The sequence below is a fragment of the Bos taurus genome, chromosome 7 (assembly GCF_002263795.3).
Source record: "Bos taurus isolate L1 Dominette 01449 registration number 42190680 breed Hereford chromosome 7, ARS-UCD2.0, whole genome shotgun sequence".
Classification (NCBI taxonomy): Eukaryota; Metazoa; Chordata; class Mammalia; order Artiodactyla; family Bovidae; genus Bos; species Bos taurus.
The window spans coordinates 4,574,374-4,587,686 of NC_037334.1; the positions used below are offsets into that span (position 1 = coordinate 4,574,374).

General features: G+C 57.9%; 1 protein-coding gene across 2 annotated transcripts; it reads right to left on the reverse strand.

The window, feature by feature from the left end:
• Positions 1-2,051: 2,051 nt before the first annotated feature.
• TMEM59L (transmembrane protein 59 like) lies at positions 2,052-7,962 on the reverse strand. 2 transcript variants are annotated; one of them, NM_001075301.1, is given in 8 exon segments: positions 2,052-2,674; positions 2,916-3,033; positions 3,134-3,251; positions 4,195-4,297; positions 4,873-5,025; positions 6,450-6,553; positions 6,637-6,796; positions 7,715-7,938. In NM_001075301.1, coding segments are annotated over 8 exon segments (1,050 nt in total). In that variant the 5' UTR covers positions 7,880-7,938; the 3' UTR covers positions 2,052-2,545.
• Positions 7,963-13,313: the final 5,351 nt, after the last annotated feature.

Sequence of the window (13,313 nt, forward strand, 5' to 3'; positions counted from 1 at the left end):
GCAAAGAACACTTGTTTGATCCCTGGTAAGGGAAGACCCCACATGCCATGGAACAACCGAGCCTGTGGGTCACAATTAATGAGGCTGCACTCTGGAGCCCGTGAGCTGCAACTGCTGAGCCCACATGCCGCAACTACTGAAGCTCACACGTTGCGAGCCCGTGCTCTGCGACAAGAGAAGCCACCGCAGAGAAGCCCTCGTACCACAACCACACAGTAGCCCCCAGCTTGCCGCAACTAAAGAAAGCCCACGAGCAGCAACAAAGACCCAGCACAGCCAAAAAGCAAAACAAAAAGCTGGCTAAGGGACTTCCCGGGCAGTCCAGTGGTTAAGACTCCACGCTTCCGCTGCAGGGAGTGCGGGTTCGATTCCTGGTTGAGGAACTAAGATCCCGCATGCCGCCTAGTAAAAAAAAAAAAAAGAAAAACCTGGCTAAAATGCCATATTTTACATGATGCATATTTTTTCACTGCCACAAAGGAAAAAAAATAGAGGAAAAACCTTAAATGTACATCAACGCAAATGAAAGAAAATGAGGAACACAATCGAGTCGCATTAGCCATATTGCGAGAGCTCTGCAACATCGTGTGGCTGGAGATGGCACAGACAGAACACTTCCATCATCACAGAATGTTCTACAGGGCAGCACTGGCTTGCCATCACTTCTCATTTCTGCCCAGGTTGTATTTCCTGGTGACACTCCTAGGGGCTTCCCTCAAGGGCCTAGATTGCCTTTTGATTGAATCCCGATGTTCATGATATCAGGCAGGGTCCAGGCAGCAAGCAGGAGTCAGTCAGAATGGACAGTGCAGGAGAGTGGTAATAAAGGTGATATTTGCAAAGTGCGGCAGGGGCAGGCAACTGACATGGGGTGGTGCAGCACACAGGAGGGCAACAGTCAGGAGCCTTTAACATGCCTAGGCTGACAGTCCAGTTGGTGGAGCTGTCATCTTGGGTTGGGGGATATAGAGAGAGAAATGGGGAGAGAACACTCCCCGCCCCCCCGGGCCCCGGGGAGTTCTCATCTCTCTTTCCTTCTGCCTCCTGCTGGTGGCCCCCTCTGGCCGACTCTAGCAGAAGGCTGAGGGTCCAAGTGAATCAGCTTCTTGGGACACAGGGCAGGATGAAAAGTGGAAGGGCACTAGCCTCACTCAGCCTAATTCACCTCCCCCCAACCACCCACCCACCACCCACAGGCCTCCATTAGCCCTTGGAAACGTCTGCCCCACTGACCACCATGTCCATCATCCCAAACTCTTCCCAGGAGATGTGGCCTCCACCAAACAAGACTCTCTGGTTGCCAGCAACAGAAACAACTCTAGCCTACTCAACCAAAAGATTTATTGAGAGGCTCTTGGGGAGTCTGCAGAATCGACAGGAAGAATGGAGGGTCATGGCTACCGCCTCATCACGGTGGGCTGCTCCTGTCCTACAAGACTCCTCTTGATTATTTATTTATGACTATGCTGGATCTTCACTGTTGCACTTGTGTTGTCACTAAGTTGTATCCAACTCTTTGTGACCCCATGGACTATAGCCTGCCAGGTTCCTCTGTCCACGGGATTTCCCAGGCAAGGACTCCTCTTGAATGCAGAGTGCAGGGAAAGAATGCCAGCTAACCAAAGCTGGACCCCCTGGGTAGGGAAGTGGGGAGAACCTGTGGACAGGGCCCTAAGACTGCCTCCAATGGGACAGAGCTCCATCCCCAAAAGAAAGGGGGATGGAAGCCAGCTGGTGACAAAATTAACAAATGTCCTCTTTGAGATGTGCCCTGTCCATTTCACAGGAGCAATACGGAGGCCCGGGAAAGGGCACTGACCCACCCGGGCCAGGCAGGTGGCAGGAGCCACTTTGCCAGAGTCACCCCTAGCTAGGAGTATGATGTGTGCTGGTTGCTTTCAGGTGGCAGCTGGTTCGCACCACTCAAGCCATGGGGAGTTCCTGGGGTCCCACATCTCAGGAAGGGCCTGGTGGGCAGGAGTCATGGCCACACTCAAGTCTCCCCCCAGGAGGCAGACAGAAAGACCAATAGCAGTAAGCTCAGTCCAAGATGGCTTTATATACATGGTTTATTCCTTCTGACCCCGATGTTGCAACACCAGCCTCATTCACCCTCCCAGCATGGAGCTACCCACCGCCCCTTCTCTTGGGGGGACCTCCTCTCACGGGGCACTGTCTCCAGAGGTGGGGTGGGGAGAAAAGGGGGAGCCTTAGCACAAAGTGGCTCCCCTGTGGCCTCAGCCCCCCAGAGAGGGGAGAGAGGAGGAAGGAGGAAGGCAGCACAGAACTGGGGTTCAAATACTCAAGAAGCTACAGAATAGAAGACAAAATAACACGCGGTCTGGGGAAGGGGGACAGGGAGGAACCAAGGTAGATCCTGCCCCCCAGCAGGGCACAGCACCCCCAGGATCCAAGAGATGAGGGGCGGGGCTGGAGAGAGAAGAATTTGGGGGAGGGAGGAGCCCAAGGATGGTCCCACCTTGACCTGGACGGTAGGCACAGGGCAAGTGAGACCCCCGGGGCCCCTGAACTTGGCAGTGGAGGCCTACAGCTTGGTCAGGTCCAGTTTCAGCTTGTAGGGCGGGGGGCTGTCTGCATAGGCGTGCGACGGGGGAGGGTACAGGGACCACTCTGGCTCCACCATATAACCCTTGTGCTGCTCCAGAGTCAGGGGCTGTAGGGGAAAGAAGAGAGAGAGAGGGCCATGAGTCCCCACCCTGGCAAGGCTCCTTCCCACCCCAAATCTCAGGTTGCCCCTACTAAGGGTGGGAGTCGTTCCTCTCATTTCATGAGAGTGAAGAAACTTGCCTAATGTCACATAGCAAGTCAGGGGTCCCTGTCTCCATGGGAAAGGGGTGGTCCCATCCAGATGTGGAACAGTTTTCTTCCCCTCTTTGCCCGTGGGCCCTGCCCACCTGGAACTTAAGGTGCTGGCCAGGCGCAGTCACCAGGGTGGAGCAGCTCAGCCACAGCATCACCAGCACGGACAGGAAGAGGCAGCAGGCCAGGATCCAGCGAGGAAGCCCCGAGCGCCTGCCCCGCCCAGCAGGCATGTTCAGGGGCCGCGGTGGGACCAGACAGCCTCCTCCCTCAGGCCCCACCCCGCCACCATCCCCAGGGTTCTGCCACCCACCGGGACATGCAGCTGAGGAAGTCATTGTCCTGCAGCTCATCGGACTCCACCTTTGCCTTGCTGCTGGTCTTGACTCGAATCTTGGCCTTCCTTACCTTATCCAAGGGGCCTACAGGGTCTGAGAGAACAAGTCACTTTCAGTAGCCTCCAGGTCTTAGCCAAGAGGTGACAGCAGCCATGGAGAGTGAACAGGGGGCCAGGACCTGAGGCAATGGGCCATGGGGTCTTGGAATAAATCAGAACCCTGAAAGATGGACCATGGAACCCAGGGAGATGGACCATGGAACCCAGAAAGATGGACCATAGAACTCAGGGAGATGGATCATGGAACTCAGGGAGGAAGACTACGGAACCCTGGGAGATGGGCCATGGAACACAGGGAGATGGATCATGGAACTCAGGGAGGAAGACTACGGAACCCTGGGAGATGGGCCATGGAACACAGGGAGATGGACCATGGAACCCTGGGAGATGGACCATGGAACCCTGGGAGAGGGACCATGGAACCCTGGGAGAGGGACCATGGAACCCTGGGAGATGGCCCATGGAACCCTGGGAGATAGACCATGGAACCCTGGGAGATGGATCATGGAACTCAGGGAGGAAGACCACGGAACCCTGGGAGATGGACCATGGAACCCTGGAAGAGGGACCATTGAACTCTGGGAGATGGACCATGGAACTCAGGGAGAGGGACCATGGAACCCTGGGAGAGGGACCATGGAACTCAGGGAGAGGGACCATGGAACCCTGGGAAAGGGACCATGAAACCCTGGGAGAGGGACCATGGAACTCTGGGAGAGGGACTACAGAACTCAGGGAGATGGTCCATGAAACTAAGGGAAGTGGACCATGGAACTCTGGGAGAGGGACCAGGGAACCCTGGGAGAGGGACCATAGAACTCAGGCAGATGGACCATGGAACCCAGGGAGATGGATCAAGGAACCCCAGGAACTGAGGAAATGGAAATACCAATCCTCAAGGGTTCATTTGCCAGGAGAACCCCTTGTGACAGGGGAGCCACCTTTGGAAGGAACACCGGTCTAGGTTTGAACCTTACCAACATGCACCTCCAAAGCCTCAGGGTGGGATCCCCGCCAGGTCACCTCCACTCGCTGCAGACGGGCTCCCTCATGCCCCAGGCTCTCTACCACAGGCTGGGTCTGGGCCAGGAACAAGACAGCACAGAGAAGCCCTTTAGAAAGGCACCACCTTGACCCTAGCAGGCACCTCTCTGTGCCCCACGTAGGTTACGTTATCCCATGCCAAGCTGGTACCTAGTTCCACTGGGGACAGAGAGGACACAGCTGCAGGCTGTGATATCAGGGATAATGTTCCCTGCTATTGTGGGATCCTGATTTGTCTTGACCCCATCCTCCAACACCTAAGATAGGGACGTGATTCAGGACTAGCCAATAAAATCACAGGGACTGGCTAAGAGGTCATCACATGACTCTACCAGGGCCAAACAACTTAGTTAAAACCTGAGAGGTTGTAATCTAGAGCCGTAGGCATCCACCTTGCTGTGAGGAGGGACATGTTTGACTGAGAATTAAGCTGCTGAAGAGGACAGCAGAACCCAGGGGTGGAGAGAGACACAGAACCCCTGGATCCAGCTGTGCTTGAAGCTCACTGACCTGTAGACTGCACATCCCATGAGCCAAGAGCCAATTCATCCCACCTCCTTACCCTGACCACCCAGCCACTTCTCTGGTGTGGCCCCTGCCAGAGCCCTCACCTGGAACACCACCACCTTCCCATTGTCAGTCTGCAGGTAGTATGTCCAGGTGGAGGAGACGAAGCCCTGGGCCGAGTTGACAAGGTCATTGCAGAGTGTGGAAAACAAGTCCAGGAGCGAGAGGGCCCCACTCGGAGCTTCCAGGACCTTTCTCTGCCAAGGGGAGGCCCAAGGCACAGAAATGTCACCAATGTAGGGTGTTAAGTGGGAGGGGAGCTGGGAAAATTCACTGTGATCAAAATTCACTAAGCGGTTTGGGGCAACAGGGCTACATACTATGAACAGAGATCTCAGCACTGCATTGTCTGACTGACTGTGTGCCCTTGGGAAAGTGGATTGCCCTCTCTGAGTCCTACAATGGGAAATGATTCTCTTCCCTCAGGGATCTGCTATGAAATTTCAATTAAACAATAGCACAAGGGCTTCCCTGATAGCTCAGTTGGTAAGGAATCCGCCTGCAATGCAGGAGACCCTGGTTCAGTTCCTGAGTCGGGAAGATCTGCTGGAGAAGGGATAGGCTATCCACTCCAGTATTCCTGGGCTTCCCTTGTGTCTCAGCTGGTAAAGAATCTGCCTGCAATACAGGAGACCTGGGTTTGATCCCTGGATTGGGAAGATCCCCTGGAGAAGGGAAAGGCTACCCACTCCAGTATCCTGGCTTGGATAATTCCATGGACTGTACAGTCCCTGGGGTCACACAGACAAAAAAAAGCACAAGTGCCTAATATATAGTAGCTGCTATGATTAAAAACGTTACCATCATCATTGTTCTTGTTTTAACAGCATCAGGAGAGAACATGGAATGGAAAGAAATGATGGTGCACAGGGCTTTCATGAACAGGGAAAGCCTGGGAAGGGTGCAGGAAAATGAGCGATGAGAGGAGAGAGCTTTCTCTGGAATCCCAGCCCAAGGGTTTCTGACTGGAATGAAGGATGTCCTGTGCCTCAGTTTCCCCTGGTGCAGCACTGTCTAGACTCACGGGGTATGATAAGTGTACAGTTATTATTTCTCCCTGGGGTGGGGAAGGAAGAGCTATGTGGGCTTGGGAGGCTCCTCGTCCCTACACTTCCGTTCTGACCACCTGTTCATCACAAGGACAGGGCTTAGACCAGGAGCTAACATGTAGGTGCTCAGAAGTCAGCTCTGAAGATGAGGGAGGTGAGGAGTGATCATAAGCCCTCGTGGCACTGGCTTTAAATGCCACCTCTGCACAGCCCTGGGTGACCTTGGCCAGTTGCTCCGTGGGCATGAAATGGGGATGACACTGTCTCAGGTGCCTCGGGTGGCACAAGAAATTTGGGACAGGCTGAAGTTAGGCCTGGAGCAGGACAAAAGCTTGCTAAATAATGTAAATGGTGGCAGTGTGGGTGGGAGAGGCGGCGGGGGCGGGGGAGGACTTCCCATGTCACAGAGATGACAATTGAGCCTTGAGATGTCATATGGCTTAATCCAGGACACCCAGGAGGCCCGGAATGGCATGGAGAGCCTGGGAGAGACTGGATATGAGTGCAGATTTGGGGAGGGTGGTAGAGGAGAGGCGGGACAGGCCTGGGGCCGCAGGTGGGAGGGCGCCCACCTTCTGCTCCAGCTCGGGCTCAGGCTCCGGCTCTGGGTTCTGACTCCAGCAGCCCTCGCTGCAAGCTTGCTGCTCTGTCTCCTTCACGTAGGCCTCCACACAGGCTGCAGGGGCAGGAGGGGGTAACTGGGGGACAGTCCGTCCCAGACCACCTCTCCCCACCCTGGCCCACCCAGCCAGCACTCACCTGCTTCACACTCAGCCTGGGTGGCATTGGGCTTGGAGCTCCTGGCCACGAATCGGCAGATGGAGAAGAGGCGGCAGCCTCGCTCGCAAGCGCTGGTCAGGACGGCCCTGTCATACGCCTTCGCTCTCCTGGATTGAATGGGGTCCTCCCCCAGCTCCTCCTGGAAGCGAAGCTGCGGGCTCAGGCAGGGGGAGGGGCAGGAGGCGGCCAGCGGCGCAGGAAGGCCTTGGGGAGGTAGAAGACTTGATCTCCCCAAATCTTCTAGGGGGTTTGGGGTGAGGCTGATGAGGAGATTAAGAATACTAGTGGGGGCTGTTAGCTCCAAGGAGGAGAGGCGGGGGCTTGAGGGGAGTAAACAGTGGGTGCTGCTGGGTTTGGGTAATGGTTGAAAAACTGGAGAAGATGAAGGGCAATGATCCTCCCCTCACCCAAAAAAAAACCCTTCAAAGAGGAGGGGTTCTTGGGCCTGAAGAAGGAAGGGGAACTCAGAGGAGGTTCCGTCATCCTTCAGGCCTGGGAAAATTGGGATCTGACTGGGGGAGGGGTGGTCAGGATCGGGGTGGGACCTGGTAGCTCTAAGGGGGGTAGGGAAGAGGATGTGGAAGATGCTTGAGTAGAGGGGGAAAAGGGGACTGTCGGGCCTGAGGGAGGTGGGGGTTGGGCGCCCCCAAGGCCCTGGCCCAGCAGAGGGGAGCCAGAGCCCGCTGGGTAGCAATAGAGCCTCAGTCCCCTCCCGCCTCCGGCTTGGAGGGACTCCCGGAACCCCGAATTCATCGGAAGGACTGGCATCACTAACCACCACCCCCGTGTCAAAAGGACCCCACGGCCCCTCTCCCCGCGAGAGAAACATCCCCACCTTCATCGGAGGGACCTCTGATCTCTGCGCTCGCCCCCGTCGAAGGAACGCCAGCCCTTCCCCCACCACAGGGGCCCACCATCATTGAAGAACCCCCTTCCTTGACCCCTTCCCCCTCCGAGGAACCCTGGCCTCCCGCTCCCAACGGAAGGAGCTGCATCCTCAACCCATCCCCCACTGGAGAGCTCTCAGGTCCTTCTGCTGGCGCTGCGCGCGCCTCACCTGAGCAAGCTGAGGTTTAGGGTAGCGGTCTCGGCACCGCAGCTGGCAGTTCTGCGTGTCCCCAAGCTGCAGGGCGAAGGGGTCGCGGACAGGCGGCGCGGGGGTGGCGGGCGGAGGCTGCAGCAGCAGCAGCAGCAGGAGCGGCATCAGCGCGACGGAATCCATGGCCAGGCCGAGCGCAAGGAGCGCGGGGGACGCCGGCTCCTGGCGGGCGCGGAGGATGCGGCGGCGGCGGGGACCGGGTCGCTGACGTCACCCGAGCGAGGCAGCCTGGGAAGGGGGGGTGGGGGATGCGGAGAACGGGCGGGGGCGCGGCGCTGCGGCACCGTTGGGATACCCGCAGGGCGAGGCAGGTGGATCGTGGCCCCTGCTGTCTGTCCCACGTCGGGATCCCATGACACCTCACTAGTATCCACAGACGAGGGGATCTCAGTCATTGCTAGGGGCCAAAAGGAAACAAATAGGGTGATAGAGTGGAGGAGAGATCTACTCGCCTGGGGATCAGGGAAGGCCTCCCAGAGTAGGCGTTATTTCGAGCTGGCGACTCGAGGAGGCCGCCGAGGAACAGCGAGGTCCGGACGAGCTTGTTGGAAAAGGAAATAGGAGGGCGGTGGGGCTGGCTGGAACCCAGCCAGAGTGTGGGGATGGAGGGTCATGAGGGTCGCAGAACTGAGTTAGAGAAGCTTCATCTTTCTGAAGCTTCATCTCTTTTGATACCCAAATCAGAGAGCCGGTAATTTATGCGCAGTTTGGCTTCTGTAGGAAGCTCTCCAAGTCCCTCCAGGGTTCCCCTAGCCTCGCCTCTCTCTGGCCCAGCCCTGATCCGCAGACCTGGGGGTCTGGCCCCTGCTCTCCCAGACTGGGAGTCCTTCGACCTGGGTCTGAGTAGGAGGGGGCACAGACGGGGCGATGGGGTCCTGCTAAAATTTCTAATTCTTGTGGGAAAACATGGGACAAACAGGAATACTTATGGCTTTCATAACTGACGCACTTCAAGCTGACAAAGGGTAGCCCCGTGAATCTTGACCTAACTTGCTCTTCGCCGGGCATGGGGGTGAGGACGCCCGTCTAAGTTCGAGAACCTGCAAAAGCGGCACCCTCGCCCTCGCTGGTGTGCCGGGCGCGCAGGTGCCTGCCGCCCGCGCATCCTCCGTCCACTCTCCGCCCCAGCAGACTCGGCGGCAGCCACCCGGGGTCGGCGGGTCAGAGGGCGCCGCAGATTCCGGCCGAGGAGGAGGGGCCGGGGTGGGGGGGCTAGCGCACCCTCCCTCCCCCGGCCGGCCGCCGCGCTTTCATCTCCTCCGCCTCAGCCAGCCCCCACGTGGCTTAATCAGGCGCGGCTGTGCCTGGCGGACCCTGAACATCTGGATCCCCGGGCGGCCCCTCCCCCGCCCCGCCCCTCCCGGGCTAGGCCGCCGCGACCCTGCGGCGAGGGCCTCCAGCCTGCGGTTTGTGCGAGAGCCAGGGAACCCCGCGTTTAGCCCACCGCGCTCCAGGCCCGCGCTTTGGGGAACAGCCAACGGTTCTGACCAATACTGTCCTCCGTTTCACAGGTGGCAAACTTAGTCCCCAGGACCCCTCTGCAGAGCCAGGATTCAAGCCCACACATGTCAATTCCAGAGCCCCGCTCGCTGAAGCCTTCCACAATTACTGTTATTCATTCATTCCAAACAAAACACTTCCGCAGTATTTTCTTGCAACAACCCTATAAAGAAGAACTGGTAGCGTTATCCAATTTACAAATGAGGAAGCTGAGGATCAGATGGTCAAAGGGGGTCGGCCCAGGTGACAAGCGAAAGAAGCAAAGAGAGGTGGGCAGACCCCCGCCAAGACTGGGAGGTGGGGCGTCAGGGTAATCCGGCTTCAGAGGCGTCTCTTACGGCTCAACGGAAAGGAAGGACACCCGCGGCGTGTGTAAAGTAGAAGGGAAACTGAGGCTGGAGGAGTTGGGACGCTGGCCTAGGTCACGGCAGAGGAGTAAGAAGGTTTAATTGCCTCCTACTCACCCCCTTTTCCGCTGCAAAAGGCCGCCTGGGGCGGGAGCGGAAGGAGGACTTGACCCCGGCCCCCAGGTGAGCCCCCGCGCCCCTCCTGCCTTTCCCGGGGGAGCTGGTCCAGGTGAGGGGCGGGCGGGCCGGCGGGCGGCCGGGGTCGGGTTTCAGGAAATCCGCCGACATTCCTTCGGGGCTTAAGAGGGAAAGTTGACTCGGCGCCGCCCCTCGCCCCCCCCTCCACTTCCTACCCCCCGGGGCGGCCCGGCCGGGGCGGCTAGCGGGGAGTCGCTGCGGCCGGCCTGGGCGTGAATCAGAGGCGGGCCAGGCGTCCGAGAATCGGCGGCCGAGGTCAGGGCGGGCATCGGACAAGCACCCTTTGTCCCTTGCCGCCCTCGCCACGACCCCGCTGACCCCCACCCCCAAGCCGGGTACAGCCTGGGGAGTTAGCAGGGCACCATGGCGCCGGCGACTTGCTGACAGTGGGTGGGGGGAGGGGAAGAAGCACAGCTGTCACCCCCCGACATAGCTGGCGCCGCCTGGACCCGAGACATCGGAGGTTTTCCAGGGTGCAGAGGGCAGGGAACCCAGACCTCCCAGGCAGGGTGAACACCGGTCCTGATTTGGACATAGGCAGCTCTGCACTCCTGAGATCTCACTTCCAATGCCTATGGGGTCTGGGTTTATAAATTACATACTGCACAAAGCTTGGGACCCCGGAATCCAAGCTCCTCCAGCTGAACCTCCAGGGTGGAAATGATAAAGCCCCACCTTCTCCTGCATACAGGTCTGGAACTTGGGTTCTGCTGCTCTAAGCCCACATCCAGGCTAAACCCTCACTGTCCCTGCTCCCTGGGAACACTGGCCTGGAACACAAGGCAGTTAATCCCATACTGAGGGGCCCTGACCATGTGGGTCTCAGCATGGGAAAGGCAGCTCTATGCCCTCCTCACTCCCTAGGGGACTCTGAAGGTGCTGTTACCACTGCCCATCCCCAGGGGCCCCTCAGTGCCCTGGAATTCGGCAGGGAGCTGGGCTGGAGGGTCTCCCCCAAGGTAATTCTTAAGTGCAAAGACTAAGGAGGAGCCCCTCCCCCTGGGGGCCCTCCCTTCATCCGCCACCTCAGTACATTCCCAGCCACCTTCGAGGACTTGGGTCAATATTTGCCAGAAGTTCCACCAGAGCTGGTTCCCCTTCCTGCACAGAGAGGCAGCGGGACTGATGAGGAAGGGGTTAAGCTGCCTGGAGAACCAAGGGCAGGGAAGGATGCACCTAGAGGTCAAATCACTTTCCTTAGAAAGTCAAAGGTATGAGGTTAAGGTCACCCTGAGGGCAGAGGGCATGCTCCAGGGAGGGAGTGAGCCAACAGTGCATACCCTTCTACAGGTTAAGGACCAGAGAGGGGTGGCTACCAGGTTGGGTCACAGAGCAAATCTGGGGCCTGGCTGGGACCCAAGACAGCATGATTCACTGGGACTGAGTTTTCTTGCTACTCCAAGGGACTGAGAATTCTCCATCCTTTCTCTTTCTTTCTTTCTCCTTCTTCTTCTTCTTCTTCTTTTTTTTGTAATATACTCTCACCTCCACTTCCATCCTTTCATTTCTGCTAATGTTCACTGAGCTCTTCTCCCGTGGACCTCCCTGGGTGCAGGCTCTCCGGATGCCCACAATGTAAAGAAAATGTCTCAAAAGAAGATGATGTTTGAAGAATTGTGTTACAAAGATAATTTTAAAAGAGGAAGGGGACAGAGAGTACCTGGAAAGGTTGGGGGGCCCCCTCTGAGAAAACTTGACCTGTGACCTGATGGAAAAGAAGGTGCTAACTGGGGGAAGAATTGGGGGGGAACTGCATCCCCGCAGAGGGGAACAGCAAACGTACAAGCCTCGGGGCTGGAGCAGCGTGAGGGAGAGGAAGAGGAGAGAGGAGAGAAGGAGTGGGGAGAGGGTGGCAGGACAGAGAAGACCTGCTTTGCTTCTTTTAAAAGCTCCTTCTTCCCAATGTACAAACAAGGGCAGGAGGGTTTACCCGGGAATCCTAGGAGGCTGGGCAGCAAGCATACCAGATGGAGATGGTGGGGCCTGGACCCGGATGGGGTGGAGAAAAGAGGTCCGAACCTCAGAATGGGGATGCGTTTTGGAATCAGAGCCAACAGGATTTGCTGATGGATTGGACGTGGGAGATGAGCAAAGGAGAGAGTTGTCACGCGCACCTCCAGGTCTCTGGCCTGAGTACCTGAGTGGATGGGGGAGCTTTTTCCCGAGACTGGGAATGACTGGGGTGGGGGTGGGGAGGAGCAGAGATGGGGTGGGGGAATATTGAGATTTTTTTCTCCAGAAGCCTGAAGCCCTCCAGGTGGAAGTCAAACGTTGCTGAACCAAGGCTGTGGGGGAGGCTTGGGATATATCCTGAAAACACAATTCCAGCCAAGAACAGCCACCTTCACTTAATTCTCTGGCAGGTGGGACTGTGGCCCCATTTTTCAGAGGTGGCACACTGAGACTCCAAAAGAATGTGCCCCAGTGCCAGGCACTGTCCTAAGTGTTTAGACCGTGGAGCCTTCTGCTACCTGACAGATTCCCACAGAAAGGCGTAGGCTGGCTAGGAGTCCCCCATGGTGCGCAGGAGGAAACTGAGGCAGAGGGGCCTGATTTTCCCCAGGAAATGATAGTGCACCATGCCAGGGCTCAACTCTCTCCTTCACAAACTCATCCAGCCCAGATTGGGCTTGCGGGGTGGGGGGCACACCCGGGAGTCCGGCCTTCAATCCTCTTTTTTGATAGTCTGAGGTCTGAGTTGGGGACCTCAGACTACTTACTTAGCAGGGGTGGTGGAGGGGCAGCCTTAGCCAAACGAGGCGGGAACTCCTGAGCCCTCCTCAAACACTTTTACCCCCTTGGCTAGTTAGGGACCTGGAGGGAGGGTCCAGGTCTCTAAGGGAGCCCCTGAAGGGGGAGATAGAGCCCTTCTTCTCTGAGGGCACATGGCTGTGGGCGGGGCTGCGACTCCAACGATTGGGCAGGAGGCAGCCCCGGAACTCTCATTTCAAGCTCCCCCCTCCACTGGGGCCTTGGAGTCCAGGAGCCCTTTTATCGTGGGCGCCCGAATCGGGTGAGGACCGAGAGAAGGAGGGTGAAGCAGCGGGAGGGGTCCCGAAAGCCAAGCAGTGGCCAAAAATAATAACACGGAGAAGGATCCCTGCGCAAAATAAAGGAAGACAAACTATGCGTCGCTCGGGGCAGCCGGCGTTACCTGGAGTCGGCGGGCGGCGGCCGCCCCAGCGATTACTCACTGCGTGGCGCACCCCACCCGCGGGCCGCTGAGCGGATTTTTCCGTGGGGGGGGGGGTGTTAGCGAGTCGGGGGAGGGCCTGCTTACCGCTCTCCTCCTGGGGGATCCCTCCTGCCCGCACACGGGACCCGCGCAGGCCCCCGTCTCCTTTCCCACGGGGCCCATTTCTCCCCTCTTGCCCACGCGAGAACTCCCTTCTGAGGCCCCCGGGCGCCCCCACAGAATCCCGGCTCGGACCCGCCCGAGGGGGACAGCTGAGCCTGGGCGAGGTCCGGGGACTCCAAGCCTTGCAGTTTTTGCTCCGTCTTCCCTCCAGCAA